The sequence below is a fragment of the Rhinopithecus bieti genome, unplaced genomic scaffold (genome assembly GCF_001698545.2).
Source record: "Rhinopithecus bieti isolate Rb0 unplaced genomic scaffold, ASM169854v2 scaffold_30687, whole genome shotgun sequence".
Taxonomy (NCBI): domain Eukaryota; kingdom Metazoa; phylum Chordata; class Mammalia; order Primates; family Cercopithecidae; genus Rhinopithecus; species Rhinopithecus bieti.
In genome coordinates, this window is record NW_016813366.1 from 280931 (window position 1) to 301055 (window position 20125).

Here is a 20125-nt window from a genome sequence, read left to right on the forward strand (position 1 = left end):
AGCCGCCGCCGCCGCCGCCGTCCCGTCCCCGCTGCCGCCCCGCGCGGCCCCGCCGCCGGCCAGGATGCTGGAGGAAGCGGGCGAGGTGCTGGAGAACATGCTGAAGGCGTCGTGCCTGCCGCTTGGCTTCATCGTCTTCCTGCCCGCCGTGCTACTGCTGGTGGCGCCGCCGCTGCCCGCCGCCGACGCCGCGCACGAGTTCACCGTGTACCGCATGCAGCAGTACGACCTGCAGGGCCAGCCCTACGGTGCGTGTCCCCGGCCCCCCTTCGGGGCTCCCCGCTCTCCCCGGCCACGCCACTCCGGCCCGGCCGGCCCCAGGCCGATCCCTAGCTCCGGCCTGGGCCGCCCGATCCATGCTCAGGCCCCAGGCGAGGCAGATCCCTGATGCCCTGGACCCCCGGGTGCCCTGGAACCCCGACTCTCCTTGCCTAGCGCCCAGGAAACCCCCGCGCTCCCTCCCACAGTCCCCGGCCCCTGCCCAGGGCTCCCTGCCCCTGAATTCGTGGCCGGGCCAAGCGTCTCGCGCCCCTGGAGCACTAGGTCCCCTCTCTCCTCTCCCCAGCCGGGCCTGCGTCTACCTGCCTTGCCGAGTTTCTCCCTCCTGGGCCCCCTCGGCCCCCTGGGCTTCCTGGTCCGGGCTCACTTGAGCAGACGCTCCCGTCCTGACCTCCAGCGCCCAGGGCCCTGTTCTGGAGACCATCTGGTTGGTCTCCGGATCCACTGGGTCACGTCCGTGTTCCCAGGCCTCCCGCCTTTAGCTGACTGCGTTTGGAGTTGAAGGTCCTCGCACTGATTTCTGCCAGGCTGAGCCATCCGACGCGGTGGTCCGGTATTCCCCACCCCCTCCCACGGCCCTGGGTGCCAAGTGCATTTTGTCCAGTGCCCAAATTCCACCCCGCTCTGAGTGTTCTCGCTCTGGTCACCGGTCCCCACATCAGGGGCCCATTTCTTCCCAGACACCTGACGCTCTCAGGTCCCAGTTCGTGAGTCATGTTTCAGAATCTGGTAGCCCAGCTTCCCTGGCCTCCTCCCACGTCCCCAGTTCAGTCCACTCGCCTGGGGTTCCCTTTGACTCTCTTTCTGTCCCGCCTTTGATGCACACCCACCCCCTCAGCTCAGCCTCCTCACCCCCTTCCCAGAACCCCTCCTGTTCCATCTTTCCAGGATTTTCTCATCCCCTTCCAAATTCGCACCCGCAGAGCCCCCCCTTGCCCTTGGATTCTGCAAGTCTCCTACTCAATAGCCCCGCCCCCTCTCGTCGTGGCCCTGACCCCAGTGTCCAGACATTCCACATTCGCTTGTCTTTTCCTGGCTATAGCTGTCCCTGGCATTCCAGAACCTTCTGGTCCCTGGTTTGTCTTTTCAGCCTGGCTCCTCAGGTCCCTGGAAGTCAAGGCCTGGCCTCTCCTGTAAAGGACTCCCGTCCACATGTTCTCCCGGCCCCCTTAGTTCCGAGCTCAGATTCTCCTGGACTGGTCCCTCTCGTCACATCTCAGACTCAGCCTGAGGTGCGGGCACCCCAGCCTCTGCAGCCCTTGGGGAGCCCATCTCTGGAGATGGAACCAGACTTTGGCCTTAGGTCCCGTTTTGCCCGAGAGTTACGATGTTTTCATTTAGAGCCATTGTTGTCAACCCAGGGGACGCTGGGTGATGTTTGGGGACATCTGTGGTTGTCACGACTGCGGGTGCTCCTGGTATGGAGTGAGTGGAGGCCAGGGACGCTGCTCAACTCCCTGTAGTGCCCAGGACGGTCTCACCCCAGAGAGCGATCCGGTCCTAATGTCCACAGTATCCAGAGGAAGCGCGCGTGGGGCAGAGTGGTGGTGTAAACCCAAGGCCCCAGGCTCTGGAGGGACTGGAGTGGAAGGCCAGGGGCTCCTAATGCAATGACCGCGTTTTTCCACGCTGGCTGGGATTTTCCCCCGGGGAAGATCCTGACCGGCACCATCCTGTGGAATCGCCTCCATCTTTGCTGCCTGGCACAGGAGCCAACAGCCACAGGACGCTGCTGAGCCCCCGATACGTGGCCTGTGCAACTGAGGGGCAGAATTTCCAGTGCTGCTTGAGGGTCATAAACCCAAGTAGCCACACGTGGCTGTGGCTGTCATAGCAGTTCCCGTGGGGTTTCCAGGGCAGTCTGTACTCCAGAGCTCCCACTCCTAGAGCTGGAGATACCCTGTTTCTCCAGGCCCTTCGGAGGCCCTGTTCACACTCCTGGCGTCTCCTGCCTGGGCCCCCAGCTTACCTGGCCTCCCTCCAGCCCCCCGGGCAGGTGGGATCTGGTGGCTCCTGCACTGTCCGTGGGTGGGTGTGGGCCCCCTTTCTCTCCTCGCGCGCCCGCCCAGGGAATGCATGTTGGCTGTTGAGTGAGCAGGTGTCCCGCCATTCTGCAGCGGGACGGACACCCTCTCCAGCCTCCTGGAGTCCCTTCCATTTCCTTGTGTGGCCTCCTGTTCTCCGCAGCCTCCCGACGTTCACCCCATTTCCTTCCCCGTTTCTCTCGGCCCCTTTTTGGCGGCGCCTCCCTCCCATTCCCCTGCAGTCCTGTCTCTCTCCTCGCTTCCCTGGAGCCTTTGCCCACAATCCTGGGTTCTTCTGAGTCTTCCTTTTCATTGGCCTCTTCTCCCCTGTACCCTCCTCCCTGGCCCCCAGCTTTTCTCTCTCCTGGTGAGGAAGCTGGGCCCAGCTTCCCCTGTATCTGGCACTCGCCCAGCTGGTCCGTGGGCTCTAGAGGTGAGTGGAGGAGCCCGTGGGGCAGCCGCCCTGCCTCAGCCTCGTGCTCCTCATCTGCGCCCGGGGAAGCACAGCCCAGCTCTCGCAGGGTAGGCAAAGCCCGGCCGGCACACCTCTCTGTGTCGCTGTGGCCGCCCCTGAGAGACTGGGGGTGGTTTGGACCAGAGCCCTGCTGAGGACAGCCCTTGAGATGCCCCGGTGTGCTGCGTTTGAGGCCACCCTCCACCACCATCTTCCTGGTGTGCTTTCACCCCTGGGCGCCCCACCGGGAGGAGCTGCAACCCTTATTCGCTGGAGATTCCTTTCCCAGCTTCCTTCCTGCTGCTGTTGAGAGACGCAGGGTGGGGCGGTGCCCTTTGTGTTTGGGTGTGATCTGGGTCTTGTTGGCCAGGTACGCAGCGCCCCTCTCCTGTGAGTGGACTCTGGCCCTGCTGGGTGAAGGCTTTCTGGGCTCTGCTGCCGTTCACAGCAGGGGGGCTCGTGGAGCTCATGGCCCATGTGAGGTGGGAACCTTAGCACCTCTTGGAGTGCCCAGCTCCCAGGATCCGTCAAGTCCGTCAGACTTGCCAGAACGCCTTCATCTGGGAGCCAGCTAACTGCAGCCTGTAGGTCATGTCTGGCCCTCTGCCTATTGTTGTTAATAAAGTTTTATTGGCATGCAGTCATGCCCATCCATTAGCATCTTGTTTCTAGCTGCTTTCACACAGAAACAGCTGAGTTCAGTGATTGTGCCAGAGTCCTGTGGCCGGAGAGGGGAAAGGTTGGCCGTCTGGCCCTTGATAGAGAGATAGGTGCCCAGGCCGCTGTTCAGGTCCAGTCCTGTCACGTGAGCTGGTGACTTTTCTCAGGATGCCCGGTGCCCTCCATGGCATCCACCACAAGTGGCCTCTGCCCATTCATACACAGGTCTGAGGGAGTTGGTGCTGGTTTCACCTCCACAGAGGGCCGTGTCCACACTAGGTTGTGGCCACCTGGCCCAACCCTGGCCCTCGAGGGAGGCTGGGGCCACCCAAGGCCATCTGTGCTCCTGGGGAGATGGGCCTTGGTCACAGAGAGCCCTTGCCATTGGGCCCCAAGTGAGCGGAGGCTGGGATCCGGAGGGCAGCATGGCCTTGGCTGGTGCTGACACGAGGCGGGGCCCAGATGGGCGGGGTTTCATCCTAAAGGGGAGGCGGTGGCCTTCCGGGAGCTCTGCGTGCTGGCGTCCACCCCCATTCCTTTGACTTGCCGCTCTCCTTCCCTTCTCCGGCCTCACTCGCTCCCTAAAGCATGTCCTGCGTCCCACTTGTAGGAACTCGAGGCCCGGAGAACAGTGGGGTGCCTGCCAGTGGGCCTCATCTTCTGGCCCCAAAGAGGTGGCATTCGAGCCGCCCCGGGAGGCCAGGGCATGTGGGGACAGGTGGGGTGCAGGGGAGGGTGCTCCTAGCACTGCAGGAGCCCCCCAGGACTCCCTTGAGGGCTTTGCTGCCACCTCCCTGAGGGGCTTCCCACGGGAAGAGGAAAGGCCCCCAACAGGCCTGGTGACATCAGACTGAGAGGGGAACAGGGGTGAGGCTGCCGGGCCTGGCGGCGTGGCCCCCTGTGGCTCCTCCGTCCCAGGCCTTGGAGGTGGTTCTCTGTGCCCACCTCCTTGTGCTGCACCTGTGACCCTGCCCATTCCCACCTGGGATCTGTGTCCCTTCCGTGTCCCACCTGTCCCCCCCCACGCACCCAGCTCAGCCCATCGGACGCCCCGTTGGAGCAGGCTGCTTCCCTCCCGCTGCTTCCCAGACAGCACATTGCTGGACAGCAGAGCTGGGGACTCATGCACGCCCCTGGCCCCAAGCCCAAGGCTCAGCGCAGGCCCTGGGAAGAGCTGCGTCTATGGGGAGGTGAGAGAATGAGGGTTCCCCAGCATCCGGCATCCACCTTCAGAGTGGGGCTGGCTCCCACGGGGACGCTGGAGTTGGCTCTGGGCATCGTGATTTTGAGTGCTTCCTGCATGGGTCTCACATGGGAGGCCCCGCTGGCCCGCCCCTGGCCCCCCCACCCCCGCGTCAGGCCCGCACCCGGGCCACCTGCGTCAGGTCTGTTTCCGTGCTTTGCGTGGCGTCGGGTTGGCCTGTGCGGCGCTGAGATGTTTTAGATCATTGCTTGTCTTTTAACATTTGGGTGATGTGATGTAAGAATCGGGATTTCCAGCTTTCCCGTGTGGTCCACTGAGGCCTGTGTCCCAGCTGAACACGGGTGGCCCCTTTAGAGGGGCCGGCGCTCTCCAGGGTCCTTCCAGGGCCACTCAGGTGGCCGTCGCGGAGTGTGGCGGACAGCAGGTAGATCGTCGCGGTGCTGAGACTTGCAGGGGTGAAGGGGCAGGAAGTGGGGGGTGCACGTGCAGCTCAGGTGCACAGAGCAGGGACCCCTGAGCTGTGTCTTTTTGGGTGGAGGACGTTTTGCTGAGAGAGGAGGGAAGAGCAGTCCCAGGAAGCAAACAGCAGCAGCAAAACCAGGAGCCCTGGCGCGTTTCCAGAGCGGCGACTGCGGGGACCACCACCGCGGAAATGAAGAAGCCTGTGAGGGGGTGACAGCCCCAGGCTCTCAGCCACGGCCCGGCCTTCTGGGGAAGCCCCACCTCGCCTCAGACGCACCACAGCCCGAGCTGCTGAGCCTCCTGCCGCCCCAGCCCCTGGACTTCTAGAAAGCTCAAATGTCCAAGGCGTGTAGGGTAGACCCAGAGCAGGCGAGCCCGAGAGGGGCTCTGTTCCAGTCTCGTGGCTCAGTGCAGGGGTTTAACCTGGGGCCCATGAATAGGCTTCAGGGGAGCATTCCCCAGCCGGGACCCCCGTAACAGGAGTCGAATCCGGCCCGCCCTGGGCCTATGTAATAGGGTTTTATTGGCACGTAGCTCCACCTGTTGTACATGGTTGCACTCACCCTGCTGTTTTAGAGCTGAGTGGTCGAGACACAGACCAGAAATACTCACTCTCTGGTCTGTTGCAGAAGAGGTTTGCCAAGCCCTGGTCTAGGATCCTGTGTGGACTTCGGTATGGGGGTGGGGAAGTGTGGGTTTCTCCCGGGAGAGGGGCTCTGCTTTTATTATGTTCTCAAAGGGGGCCAGGCGTGGTGGCTCACGCCTGTCATCCCAGCACTTTGGGAGGCCAAGGCGGGCGGATCACCTAAGGTCAGGAGTTTGAGACCAGCCTGGCCAGTGTGGCAAAACCCTGTCTGTACTAAAAATACAAAAATTAGTCTGGCGTGGTGGCAGGCGCCTGTAATTCCCAGCTACTCGAGAGGCTGAGGCAGGAGAGTCCGTTGAACCTGGGAGATGGAGGCTGCAGTGAGCTGAGACTGTGCTGCTGCACTCCAGCCTGGGCGCCAGAGGGAGACCCTGTCTCAAGAACAAAACCAAAAAACAAAGATTCTCAAGAGGTCTGAGAATCCCAGAGTGTCTCAGGGTTAGCGTGGCACTGAACCCGTGGGCATGGGCCTGGCACATGTTCACAGCGCCCGTCACCCGGTGTGCGGGGTGCAGGCTTGGGGGACCCTGGGAGCTTCTCGAGTCGGAGGTCTTCCAGGTTCTGGGCTGGGGCTGGGGCTACTGGGTGGGTCCCTGGCCTGGATCTGTCCCCTTCCGTTGGCCTGGCCACCTGCTGAGGCTCATGACCCCGCCCCTGTCCCCACAGGCACGCGGAACGCAGTGCTGAACACGGAGGCGCGCACCATGGCGGCGGAGGTGCTGAGCCGCCGCTGTGTCCTCATGCGGCTACTGGACTTCTCCTATGAGCAGTACCAGAAGGCCCTGCGGCAGTCGGCGGGCGCCGTGGTCATCATCCTGCCCAGGGCCATGGCCGCCGTGCCCCAGGACGTTGTCCGGGTGAGCGTCTGCCCTGCCCCATCCGGCTTGGGTCCAGAGCTGGGGCAGGAGTTGGAGGCAACTGTGTGAGCCTAGGCAGGTCGCTTCGCCTCTCTGAGCCCTTTGGAAAGTAGGATGGACTGTTCCCCTGCACCGTTAATCTCCCCCGGGGGCGATTCTGTCTTCAGAGGATGCTGGGTGATGACCGGAAGTGTTCAGGGAGGGCCACTCCTGGTGTGGAGTGGGGGGAGGCCAGGGATGCTGCTCAGCACCCTGCAGTGCCCAGGACGGCCCCACCCCGGAGAGGGGTCTGGCCCCAGGGTCCACAGGGCTGCGCGAGAGACCCTGCCTTGAGTGAACAGGAGCTGGTAGAATCCAGCAGGTGCCCTGGGTGAAGATGCTTTTGCAGATGAGATGCGGCAGGTGGGATAGGGGGAAGCCCTGGTTTCCTGTGAGTGTCCTACGGTTGACGCCGTGCTCTGAGGACCTGCCTGCTCTCCAGGGACAGCCACTGGGCCCCCTGCTACCTTGCCACCCCCGCCAGTCCAGCAGCTCCCTAAGCATGCGTCTGCTCCACAGCAATTCATGGAGATTGAGCCCGAGATGCTGGCCATGGAGACCATCGTCCCCGTGTACTTTGCCGTGGAGGACGAGGCCCTGCTGTCCATCTACGAGCAGACCCAGGCCGCCTCCGCCTCCCAGGGCTCCGCCTCTGCTGCTGAAGGTGGGTTCCGGGCTACAGGGACGGAAGCTATGGGCATGGGGAGGCGTCCCCATCCCGAGGGCTGTGGTCACCCTGGGCTGTTTCCACCCTCAGTGTGAGGCATCCCTTCGCCGGGGTTAACAGTGGGGGTTCCTGGGCCCTGCATGGACCTGCTGCATTACCACCTCCGGGCTGGGACCTGGGACTCCACATTTTTGCAGTCCCCTGTCCCCCACCCAGCTACTGGCTCTGTGCACACGAAAGACCAGAACCACGGACTCAGGGGAAGCCTTTCCCATCCTCAGGGGCTCAGGGTTGATGAAAGACATCGGCCATCTCTTCAGTTCTCTACCTGCCGAAGACATTCTCAGCATCACATCTCGAGTGGGCGGTGTGGGTGTGCCGGCGGTGTGGGTGTGCCGGCGGTGTGGGTGTGCCGGCGGTGTTCTTACGGAGAAGGGGCCCATACCTTTCTTTCCTCCAGCCCTGTGAACGGGGGCGCTGGTAGCGAGCTCAGAGCAGGAGCCTGCAGCTCTGTAGTGGGACCTGTGGTGGGGAAGGATGGGAGTGGCCGCTGTGGAGAGTGAGGAGAAAGAGGAACTGGAGGAGGCAGCTGAGGGGCCTGCCCAGGGCAGTCGTCAGCTATTGGGGTAGCAGGGCTGAGAAGGGAGGCCCCAGAGCCCAGGGCGGCAGAGAACAGGGCACGACAGGCAGGCGTGTCCCGGCCCAGCCCCAGCAAAAGCAGTTTGGTGCTGTGGTTTCAAGTTATAAAAAAGGAGGCCGAGGCAGGTGGATCACCTGAGGTCAGGAGTTCGAAACCAGACTGGCCAACATGGCGAAATCCTGTCTCTACTAAAAAAATGCAGAAAGTTAGCCAGGCATGGTGGCGACCACCTGTAATTCCAGCAACTTGGGAGGCTGAGGCAGGAGAATCACTTGAACCTGGGAGGCAGAGGTTGTGGTGAGCTGAGATCGCACCATTGCACTCCAGCCTGGGCAACAAGAGCAAAACTCCATCTCAAAAAAGAAAAAAAAAAAAGAAAGGTTCATCCTACACAGCCAGATCAGTGGGATTCTAGATCCAGAGTTGGCTAATGCCGGCCCAGGGGCCACCTGTTTTTGTTGATAAAGTTTTATTGGTACTGGGCCACGTTCATTTATGCACGGTCCAGGGTGGCATTCCCAACAGCGGAGCTGAATTGCTGCGGCTGCAACAGAGACCATCTGGCCGGCAAAGCCGAAAGCGTTATCTGGCCCTTTTCAGAAACCGTTCTCAACCCCTGGTCTAGGTTAAAAGTCTTGACAATGGCCATTTTTGTTGTGGCAACAGAAGAGTATAGTTCTGCAAAAACTTAAGTATCCAGTTAGAGAAGAAGGAAAGCGAAATCTTCTTCTTTTTTTTTTTTTTTGAGATGGAGTCTCACTCCTTTGCCCAGGCTGGAGTGCAGTGGCACGATCTTGGCTCATTGCAACCTGAACGAGGAATCTACTTGGTGGAGTATTATGCAGCTGGTAAAAAGGATGTTGAGGGCTGGGCATGGTGGTTCACGCCTGTTGTCCCAGGACTTACGGAGGCTGAGGCAGGAGGATTGATTGAGGCCAGGAGTCCAAGATTAGCCTGGGCAATATAGCAAGACCCCTGTCTCTACAGAAAATTTAAAAAATTAGCCAGGTCTGTGGTGCTTGCCTGTAGTCCCAGCTGCTCAGGAGGCTGAGGTGGGAAGATCCCTTGAAGCTGGGAGGAGGAGGTTGCAGTGAGCTGAGATCGCACCATTGCACTCCAGCCTGGGTGACAGTGCGAGACTCTGACTTGAAAAAATATATATATATATTTTACAGAGAGTTCCCAGGAGCATGCTTCCCCCCAGTGATCATATTCTCTCTTGTTTTTTTTTTTTTTTTCTTTGAGACGGAGTCTCGCCTCCGTCGCCCAGGCTGGATGCAGTGTGCGATCTCAGCTCACTGCAAGCCGCCTGGGTTCCACCACCATTCTTCCTGCCTCAGCCCTCCCAAGATAGCTGGGACTACAGGTGCCCGCCACCAGCCCGGCTAATTTTGTAATTTTTAGTAGAGATGGGTTCACCGTGTTAGGCAGGATGGTCTTGATCTCCTGACCTTCATGATCGTCCCGCCTCGGCCTCCAAAGTTGCGGATACAGGCGTGAGCCACCGCAACACGGCCAATCATCTTTCTACATACCACGGACAGTTGCTTTTTCCATTTTTTTATGATTTTTTATAATCCCTTATTTTATTTCAAACGATTGTGTTTTTAGGCCAGGCGCAGGGCTCAACACCTGTATCCTAGACCTTTGGGAGGCTGAAGACGGGATGCTTGATCCTGGGAGGTGGAGGCTGCAGTGGACCATGATTGCATCATTGTACTCCAGCCTGGGTGACAGCATGAGACCCTGTACTCAAAAGAAAAATAAACCGTTGTGTTTTTTAAAACGCTTAAAGCACAGAGGCAGACTCAAAAGTTGGTGAATCACAGGCATTATCGGCAAGGCCCTGACCCTAAAGTCTCTAAGTGAAAGCTGTTTTGAGCCTGGGAGAAAATGATCAGAATGGCTGGCGAGAAATTCCCCAGCAGAACGTTCCAGAAAGGAGATGTGAATCATTTTGAGAGAAGGTGTGCTAGGGGAGCACGGGTATCACGTCGGTATCGAAATCTGCTGGTCACGTCCCCACACCCAGCTGGTTGGCGCACCCGGAGCCCCCGACCTGCGGTGTCGGTGCTGGGGACGTCCCCTGGCTGGGACCCCTGGCATGGGCCGAGCTGACGCGCCCTCTCCCTCTCCCCAGTACTCTGCGTACAGCCACTTGCCAACGGGCTTCCAGATGGTCACGCAGCGGGGTACAGATGCCAAGGCCAGTGAGTGACTGGCTCATCGCCAAGCGTGGAGGTTGAGTGCCACCCGCCCGGAGTGGTTGGCCCCGCGTCCCCCAGGGTCCCTGCCATCCGCCTGGGCTCCCGGGCTCGCCATACTAGAGGGGAGCCTCTGATGGGAAACTGGTCGATCTCTACCCCGGCCGGCTGAAAACCTGTGGCCCGCTGGCAGCTGAAAGAACCCAAACCTCACACATGGCTTGGGGAGTCACTCTGTGGAGTGCCCAGGGCCCCTGCCAGCCCCCGGTCCCATCTCCTTCCTTCCATCGTGGGCCCCCACACACCAAGCCGCCTCCTCCCACCCCAGGGCCTTTGCACCAGCTGCCCCTCCCAGGAAGCCCCCTCCAGGCTGGCAGCGTCACCAGCTCCCTCGCACAGAACCTCAACCCGTCAGCCCAGGACACTGCGTCCCCTCACAGACCCTTCCAAGCACCCCTGGTGTCAGCAGAGCGAGAGAAGGTGGGGGAGCCTGCCAGTGTGGAGCAGCTACGGGCAGATCATCCCAGGCAGAGCAGAGGGTGAGGCCTACGCGCTGCTGCTGGCAGCCACCCGGCAGGGGGCCTTAAAACCGAAGAAGGCGGGCGGTGGCTCAGGCCTGTAATCCCAGCTTTGGGAGGCCGAAACGGTGCGGATCACGATGGTCAGGAGATCGAGACCATCCTGGCTCCACCTGGTGAAACCCCTCTCTACTAAAAAATACAAAAAACTAGCCGGGCGAGGTGGCGGGCGTCTGTAGTCCCAGTTACTCGGGAGGCTGAGGCAGGAGAATGATGAGAACCCAGGAGACGGAGCTTGCAGTGAGCTGAGATCCGGCCACTGCACTCCAGCCTGGGCGACAGAGCGAGACTCCGTCTCAAAAAAAAAAAAAAAAACCCGAGAAAGCACCGACTCCCCCAGCATTTCCCCACAGGACAGCGCCGGTGAAGGGCGCAGAGGAGTCCACACAGATGTGGAGTTGTCTCACTGTTGGGGGAGCCCTGAACAAGACATGCCTGCTGTTTTAGGGACCCAGGCCTTGGAGGGGGGCCTGAGTGGAAAAGCACTGGCTTAGGCGGGAGTGGGGAAAGTGTCCTGGAGGCCCTGGCTCCCCATACACAGGCCTTGGCGGAGGAGCCCTGGGGTTTGTTGAGGGCGGCTGTTCTGTTTGTTCCTGTTGGATTGTACTGTGGGCCCGGGAGGCAGGTCCTGTTCACAGTGCCAGTTGGTACGCGATGAGACCCTGTGGCCTGGCCTGCATCACGCTGCACAGTGGCATGCACACTGGGCTCCAGATCCCATGGAGCCATGCCGACTCCCTTTCCCCTGGCTGTGCCCTTTCTCCTATGAGCAGAGCCCTCTTGGCCGCTGGGCTTTGAGTTCAGCCTTGAAGGATTTCCAAGTGGAAAAGCTTGTTGCAAAAACGGCAGGTAGACTCCCACAGCCAGACGGGGAGTCCCCAGGCCGCCGCCGGCCCTCTGCCTGCTTTTGTAAATAAAGCTTTTGCTTGTTTGTTTTTGTTTTTTGAGACAGAGTCTCTCTGTCCCCCAGGCTGGAGTGCAGTGGTGCGATCTCTGCTCACTGCAACCTCTGCCTCCTGGGTTCAAGTGATTCTCTTGCCTCAGCCTCCTGAGTAGCTGGGATTACTGTCATGTGCCACCACGCCCAGCTAATTTTTTGTAATTCTCTTTTTTCTTTTTTTTTTTGAGACGGAGTTTCACTCCTGTTGCCCAGGCTGGAGTGCAGTGGCGTGATCTCAGCTCACTGCAAGCTCCGCCTCCTGGGTTCAAGTAATTCTCCTGCCTCAGCCTCCTGAGTAGCTGGGATTACAGGTGCCTACCACCACGCCCGGCTAATTTTTGTATTTTTGGTAGAGAGGGGATTTCACCGTGCTGGCCAGGCTGGTCTGGAACTCCTGACCTCAGGTGATCTACCCGCCTTGGCCTCCCAAAGTGCTGGGATTACAGGCGTGAGCCACCGTGCCCGGCTGTGTAAATAAAGTTTTATGGCTCACAGCCAAGCCGATGCATGTGCAGACCACCCATGGCAGTTTCTGAGTAGTTGTAACAGACGCCATCTGATCCCCGAGGTTGAAAATACCCCTCTCGCCTTTTATGAAAGTCTGTCGGCCCCTGGGCTAGAGTGGAATCCGACTTTGGTGGGGTAGGAGGCAGGGATGGGTGCATACAGATCCTGAAGGAATCCGAATGCCTGGCTGAGGGGATTAGCCCCGTTCCTATAAAAACTTATCTTCCTACTCTCCCCAATTTTTTTTTTTTTTTTTTTTTTGAGACGGAGTCTCGCTCTGTTGCCCAGGCTGGAGTGCAGTGGCGCGATCTCAACTCACTTCAAGCTCCGCCTCCCGGGTTCATGCCATTCTCCTGCCTCAGCCTCCTGAGTAGCTGGGACTACAGGTGCCTGCCACCACGCCCGGCTAATTTTTTGTATTTTTAGTAGAGATGGGGTTTCACCATGTTAGCCAGGATGGTCTCGATCTCCTGACCTTGTGATCTGCCTGCCTCGGCCTTCCAACTCGATTTTTAAAGATTTCAACCTGAGGGCCAGAGCATGGGTGGGTCCCTGTTCCCAGCTCCACCTCCTCCCTGGAGGAGCTCCCTGGGGCTCCCAGAGTCAGAGGCTAGCACCTCCTGTGGGCCTCAGTGCTGAGGCCGATGCTGGCACCCAGCGGACGGGCCCCACGTGGTCCAGAGGGGAGGGGTCTCCAAGCCCCACACATGGGTCACCTGCCCCAGGAGCAGCCAGGCCACTCCCCCGCTGTCTTTCCACAGGGGCGGCTGACGGGGCTGGGCGGAGAGGACCTTCCCACCATCGTCATCGTGGCCCACTACGATGCCTTCGGAGTGGCCCCCGTACGTATGAGTGTCCCATCCCCCCCACCCCACAGGGCTTGGACTCTGGCTCCAGGCAGTGCTGAGGCAAAGCGCCTGTGGGGGATGGCGGTCGGGGTCAGTGGTTCACCCTGTGATGGCCTTTGCCAGTCATCCCGGTCCCCACAAGGGCCTTAGGGTGGGTGTCGTGGGACTGAAACAGGCCTGGTTCTTGCCCTGGGGTCCCAGGTCTCGGTATGGCTGTGTCAGAGGCTGAGCCCAGGGAGTCTGAGTCAGGCCAGCGCTGGGTGCCGTGGCTCCGCACGAGGCCTCCTTGTGGCTGTGGTTTGTCCCAGCAAGAGGCCACAGAGCAAGGAGCAGAATCCACGAAGGGAAAGGCGTATGCAGTGGGTCGGGGAGGCCAGGCCCGGCTTCCAGGCCTTCTCCCCGTGTGTCCCATGGGACACGCCTCATCCTCAGCAGTGAGCTGGGACGACAGCCCAAAGCACCGTCACCAGCAAGGCTTCCAGAGACCCAGCACCTGGTTCCTATGGGGGCTGGTTCTGTGGGCCTGCTGCCTGGCCCATGCCGGGATTCCAGACTCCAGAGGGAAGCAGGGCGTGTGCGTGAACCATGGTGTCTGCAGGACCAGCTGTGGCCCCAGACAGAGCCTGTCCTGTCAACGAGGGTCAAGGGCCCTGGTGCAGGTTCCTGGTCTCAGGCCTGCGGCACAAACTCTGTTCTGCTCAGCGCAGGTTGAGTGGGAGCGGGGTCGGGGGCGTCAACCAGCACCCTGCCTCCTTTTTTTTTTTTTTTTTTAATTTAGACAGAGTCTCGCTCTGTTGCCCAGGCTAGAGTGCAGTGTCATAGTCTCAGCTCACTGCAAGCTCCGCCTCCCAGGTTTAAGCAATTCTCCTGCCTCAGTCACCCGAGTAGATGGGACTATGGGTGCCTGCCACCACGCCCGGCTAATTTTTTGTATATTTAGTAGAGATGGAGTTTCACCATGTTAGCCAGGACGGTGCCTGTTGAATTCCTGACCTCAGGCGATCCACCCGCCTCAGCCTCCCAAAGTGCTGGGATTACAGTCGTGAGCCACCACACCCGGCCCTGTCTCCTCCTCCCAACACAAATCAGCTGAACCAGGCAGAGTGTGGAGGGTCAGGGCAGATCTGCTACCTGGCTGTGTTCCCAACTCCTTGGAGGGCTATGTCCCCAGCCTTGAGAATGCCTGGTCCCGCTGGGGCCCACACAGAAACTCAAGCTGCTCAGGGCAGTGCCTCTTGAACTCCTGACCTCAGGCGATCCACCAGCCTCAGCCTCCTAACCTGCTGGGATTACAGGCATGAGCCACTGCGCCTGCTGCCTTTCTCTGTCCTCATTGTCCGCTGTGAAGCTTTTTTTGTTTTAAATTTTATTTATTTATTTATTTATTTATTTATTATTTTTTGAGATGGAGTCTTGCTCTGTCACCAGGCTGGAGTGCAGTGGCGTAATCTCGGCTCACTGCAACCTTCGCCTTCTGGGTTCAAGCAATTCTCTTTCCTCAGCCTCCCGAGTAGCTGGGACTACAGGCGCCCGCCACCATACCTGGCTCATTTTTTGTATTTTTAGTAGAGATGGGGTTTCAGCATTTTGGCCAGGATGGTCTCGAACTCCAGACCTCAGGTAATCCGCCCGCTTCGGCCTCCCAAAGTGTTGGGATTACAGGCGTGAGCCGCCGCGCCCGGCCAAATTTATTTTTTGAGATAATCATAAAACATAAAGTTCACCATTTTAGAGTATAGGAGTGGGTTTTAGTACATCCAAAGTGGTACGGTCTCCACCTCTTTCTAATTCCAGAACATTCCATCACCCCAGAAAGCAGCCCTGCCCCATCAGCTGTCATTCCTGGTCCCCTCCCCAGCCCCGGAACCCCGGCACGTGCACGTCCGTCCCAGCACCTGTGGGTTGGCCTGTTGGATGGGTCCTGTGAACGGATCCTACGCTGGGAACAAAGCCTTTTGGATCTGGCTTCTCGCACTGAGGAGGGTGTTTTTTGTCCCCCTGAATTCAGTGTCACCGAGGTCCCCTTTATATGCTGTGGTCTTGGGACGGTCCCAAGCCCTTGCAATGTCCAAGAAGCAGTGTGGCCTTATTGAGAAGGCTGCTTTAGATCACAAAGGTGCATCCGAGGGCAGGAAAGGCATGTGGTCGGGCTGTGCAGGTCTCCCTGCGGCCGCGGCTCGAGGGTGGAAGGGCTGGTCCCATGGAGGGGATCCCGCACAAAGACTGGGCCTGGACAGACGCTGCCCTCCGTGAGCGAATCCGGCCCGGCTCTGGGCTCCAAACTCTGCATGTAGCTTCTCCTGGGCGCGGGCCGAGCTGAGGTGGACGGGGAGAGTCCTGGGTTCGGCGGGGCCCTGCAGATCCCAGGCCATCAGTTGGTGATTGAATACAGGAGGGGAACAATCCCAGCTGCCCGCTGGACATGGCAGAGGGGCTGGGGGACACCACAGAGATGACCACGGCTGCTGTGGGCAGTGAGGTGGTGGGACTGTGGGAGTGGGGCGGGGGTGACAGAGATGACCGTGGCTGCTGTGGGCAGTGAGGTGGTGGGACTGCGGGAGCAGGGTGGGGGTGATAGAGATGACCGCGACTGCTGTGGGCAGTGAGGTGGTGGGGCTGCGGGAGCGGGGCGGGGGTGACCGTGACCGTGCCTCTCCTGCCCCTGCAGTGGCTGTCTCTGGGTGCGGACTCCAACGGGAGCGGCGTCTCCGTGCTGCTGGAGCTGGCACGCCTCTTCTCCCGGCTCTACACCTACAAGCGCACGCACGCTGCGTGAGTGCCAGGGGCGGGCAGGGGGACGGGCACGGGTGCCGCGCTGCCGGACAGCGCCACCCACCGGGCGCCTCTGCAGCTGTTTTTGTGGAGCCTCCTGGCCCCAAAGTGGGCCTTAGCCCAGGAATTGGGGTGCCTTGTTTATCAAGGGCTAAGCTGAGGCCTCGCAGGTTGCGTCTCTTGGAGGCCCACGGGGCCCGGCTGCTGCTCGCCCCAGGAACCTGCTGGGGATGCTGTCAGCTGCAAATGGTAGAGACTTTCGGCTAAGGGTCCTGGAACCGGGGGATCCCCTCAGCCCTGTGCGGGCAGGGCTGGATTTTTTGCTGGGTTGCGGCCATCCTGGGCACTGCAGGGTGCTGAGCAGCGTCCCGCCCCCACCCACTCCATGCCGGCAGTACCCCATAGTTGTGGCAGTCACAGGTGTCCTCAGACATCGCCCACTCTGCTGGGGGCAGAATCACCCCTGGTTGAGACCCCCCTGGGTTAGGGGATTCCACGGACCCCCAAGAGACTGTCCCATGCTCATGTGCCCCGCTGAGGTCGCAGGAGGCTGCACACATTGAAATCCACACCCTGAGTGGGAAGGGGGAGAGGAGGAGAATCCCAGGAGCTGGGGCCCCCTGGTTTATACCATCCGCCCCGTCGGGAGTTTATCCTGGTGTCTGGTGTCAGCAGGGGCAGACTCGATTTTTCCCCAGATCATGAATGCAGGCTTCGTCCCCCGTGGCCCTGTGGACGTCTTTTGTGGATGACTCTGTCCTGGGCACCACCTGCTCCGTGCCAGGAGCGTCCCCAGACGTAGCAACCACAGATGTCTCCAGACATGACTGTGTCTCCTGTGCGGGGTGGGTAGAGCCACCTGCAGGTGAGAGCCTGGCCCAGACAGTCGCCCGCTTCCGAGCCGGTACTGCTGTCGTCATTGTGTCAGCAGCTCAGAGAGGCCAGGGCCACTGTGGCTGAGACGTTTCTCAGCCTTCGTACAGTCACAAGACGCCGGGAGTCACGTCCAGGTTTAGGCAGGAACTTGGACTCGAGCTCCTGGCCTCAAGCAGTCCTCCTGCCTCAGCCTCCTAAAGCACTAGGATTACAGGTGTGAGCCACCACGTCCAGCCAAAACTTTTTTTTTATTTAAGCTGCAGAACCGCTTCCCGCAGCCCCCCACTGACGCCTTTTGAGAAGCTCATGCTTTCAAACACGCGTGAACAGGGCTGGTTTCTGCCAGGCCCGGGGGCTTCCTGGCAGCTGGCGCAGAGGTTGGGTTTCCGGGGCAGAAGGGACTGGGTTGGAGAGAGTTCGGGGCGGACATGGGAGGATGAGGGCAGGGGACATGCTGAGCAGTTTCCTTCTCTGACCCTGGCGACCCTTCTAACAGCCCAGGCTGTGTTCCATTAGAATTACTGGCCCGGCTGTGTGGCTCACGCCTATAATCCCAACACTTTGGGAGGCCGAGGCGGGTGGGTCACCTGTCAGGAGTTCAAGACCAGCCTGACTAACATGGTGAAACCCTGTCTCTACTGAAAATACAAAATTAGCTGACTGTGGTGGTGCAGGCCTGTAATCCCAGCTACTCGGGAGGCTGAGGCAGGAGAATCGCTTGAACCCGGCAGGCAGAGGTTGCAGTGAGCCGAGATCGCACCATTGCACTCTAGCCTGGGCAACAAGAGCGAAACTCCGTCCTAAAAGAAGAAAAAAATTCTTCTTCTTTAAGTGAATAGACTTTATTTTTTTGGCCTCCTGGTGTCTGTTGACTGGTTGGTCACCCTGGTTCCTCCTGGGCTCAGAGAAGCCTCTAGAGTTGGGGTCTAATGTGGGGAGGCCCTGCTGCTGGGAGACACTGCGTAATTTGTGGTTGTCGTTGAGGGAAGCTCCTGGTGTGGGGTGGGCGAGGCCAGGGATGCAGCTCAGCACCCTCAAGTGCCCAGAACAATCCTGCCCCTGAGAACCATCCGGCCCTGGTGTCCACAGGGCTGAGGGGTCATGCCCTGCCCTAAGGGACTGGTCAGGATTTCCTACTTTGGGGAGGCCTTCATACCCCTCCTAAGGGACCTGTGACCTGGCCTGGTCCCTTCTCCACCCCAGGTGCGTGCCTGTCAAAGCTAACGCCAGGTTTTCCCCCGCCAGGTACAACCTCCTGTTCTTTGCTTCTGGAGGAGGCAAGTTTAACTACCAGGGAACCAAGCGCTGGCTGGAAGACAACCTGGACCACACAGGTGAGCGGCCCCGGGTGGGGTGGGGTGGGGTGTCGCAAAGGTGGTTGGGAAGCACGGATGGTGGAGGGGTGGGGATGCCGCAGGGGTGGTGCTGTGGGGAGGCACGGAGGGAGGGCCGGGGGCCACTTCCTAGTCCCCACCCGCCCCGCCAGCTCTCGGTGCCCTGCAGACTCCAGCCTGCTTCAGGACAACGTGGCCTTCGTGCTGTGCCTGGACACCGTGGGCCGAGGCAGCAGCCTGCACCTGCACGTGTCCAAGCCGCCTCGGGAGGGCACCCTGCAGCACGCCTTCCTGCGGGAGCTGGAGACGGTGGGTGCCCCTTTGACGGATGGACCCCGGACTCTGCGGGGCACACACGGCGGGGCTGGGTTGCGGCGTCTTGTCCCGGGGTGTCCTTGCTGTCTGCCTTTGGGGCTCTGAGGGGCACACTGCGTCGGGGCTGTGCTGGGGCCTTCTGTCCCGGGGTGTTCCCCTGTCCCTCCTTACCCAGTGCTCACCGTCCACCGGGGCTCTAGCTGGCCTCGGGGGATCCCGGGGGCAGGTGGGTTTCTCCTTGTTTTGCACCCTCGGGGGTTCTGGGAGGCCCCTGGGGCATTTGGGGAGTGGACCTGGGTGGCCACCACCCCTGCCTGCCCTCTGCTGATGGCACCTCCGGCTGCAGGTGGCCGCACACCAGTTCCCCGAGGTACGGTTCTCCATGGTGCACAAGCGGATCAACCTGGCGGAGGATGTGCTGGCCTGGGAGCACGAGCGCTTCGCCATCCGCCGGCTGCCCGCCTTCACGCTGTCCCACCTGGAGAGCCACCGCGACGGTCAGCGCAGCAGCATCATGGACGTGCGGTGAGCACGGCAGTGCCGCCCAGCCCCTCCTAGAGCTTTCCTGGGGGCCGAGCCACAGGTCGCAACTCCAGGGGCCATGAGAGCCTGGAGGGAGCGCCCCCCCCGCCCCACAGGCTGTGGGGAAGAGGCTGGTGCGTGGCCGAGGCCGGCTGTTTGGTCAGGCCATTCGCAAGCTCTTCCTTACCGGGGCTAGGGAGGGCGAGGCCAGCAGCCTGGGGTCATGGCCCTATGTGGGACCCCCAGACCCCATCACCTGTTGAGTTAGGAGCAAGCAGCTCCTGCTTCTGGGCCTCTTCAGGGCCCTGGCGACTGTCTCGGGGAGCCTGGCCCCCTACTGCACCCCAGCCCTTCCTTGCCCAGCCTCCCTCTTGGGCACTGTCTCTCTGGCTTCCTGTGTCCTCTGACCCTGAGTCCTGCCTGTCTCCCTGCTATCATGTGAGCCCCTGGGCAGGCTTTTGTGGAGCCTGAAACAGTCTGGCCACCCCGGCCAGTCCTGGCACCAGCAGGTGGGCGCCGTCTCCTCCCCCAGCGCCTGCAGGCCTGGCATAGACCCTTCCCATTCATCTGCTCTGCTCTGAGGTCACTGGGCCCTCAGGAGTGGTGTGAGCTCGGCCATTGGAGGCCTGCAGAAGCCCGTGGCGGGAGGGAGGGGCACATCCGTGTGTGATCTCAGTCCTGGAAAGGATGGAGGTGGCGGTCGCCCACCAACCGGGAAAGAGTGCCAGGAAGTGAGGGTGGGCACATGGCTGTCCCAACTGTACTGAGCTCTCTCAAGACCACCAGGGGTCAGCCCAGGAGGGCCACCTGGGATTTCTAATTTCTAGAGGGTCCCAGAATGGATTCTTCCACCAGGACGGAATAGTCCTGTTTAAATCCCAGAAGAGCAGAAAACGGAGTCAGTAGGAACCAAGGCCTCAGGGCGCGAGCCTCACTTGCGCACAGGGGCGGGTCGGGGTGTGGGGGGCCTGGAGGTGGGAAGCCCCCGGTGAACCTGCGTCTGCATGTCAGCTGAGTAGTTAAAGCTAAGCTTAATTTAAAAAAAAAAAAAGACAGAGCCTCACTCTATCTTCTAGCTGGAGTGCGGGGATTACAAGCGTGAGAGCTACCATGCTCAGCTCCAAGTCCACATTTTAAATTACTGTTTTTGAATTGTGAAGGTCCCGGGTGGATTCTAAGACTCTGACCCGTAACACGAGGATCATCGCGGAGGCCCTGACTCGAGTCATCTACAACCTCACGGAGAAGGTAAGCCTTTGCTGCCGCCAGCGCCAGCCCCAGCCCCAGCCCCAGCCCC

General features: G+C 60.4%; 1 protein-coding gene across 1 annotated transcript in view; it reads left to right on the forward strand.

Annotated features, from left to right (window-relative positions):
• The first annotated feature begins 6 nt into the window (after nucleotides 1-6).
• Nucleotides 7-20125, forward strand: part of NCLN (nicalin) — a 24480-nt gene continuing 4361 nt past the window's right edge. The window contains exons 1-10 of the mRNA XM_017848020.1: nucleotides 7-248; nucleotides 6396-6586; nucleotides 7145-7293; nucleotides 10073-10176; nucleotides 12927-13003; nucleotides 15678-15781; nucleotides 17903-17991; nucleotides 18161-18300; nucleotides 18653-18831; nucleotides 19989-20076. Coding sequence (XP_017703509.1) covers nucleotides 65-248; nucleotides 6396-6586; nucleotides 7145-7293; nucleotides 10073-10176; nucleotides 12927-13003; nucleotides 15678-15781; nucleotides 17903-17991; nucleotides 18161-18300; nucleotides 18653-18831; nucleotides 19989-20076 — 1305 coding nt within the window. The 5' untranslated portion in view covers nucleotides 7-64. The remainder of the gene's footprint in view (nucleotides 249-6395; nucleotides 6587-7144; nucleotides 7294-10072; nucleotides 10177-12926; nucleotides 13004-15677; nucleotides 15782-17902; nucleotides 17992-18160; nucleotides 18301-18652; nucleotides 18832-19988; nucleotides 20077-20125) is intronic.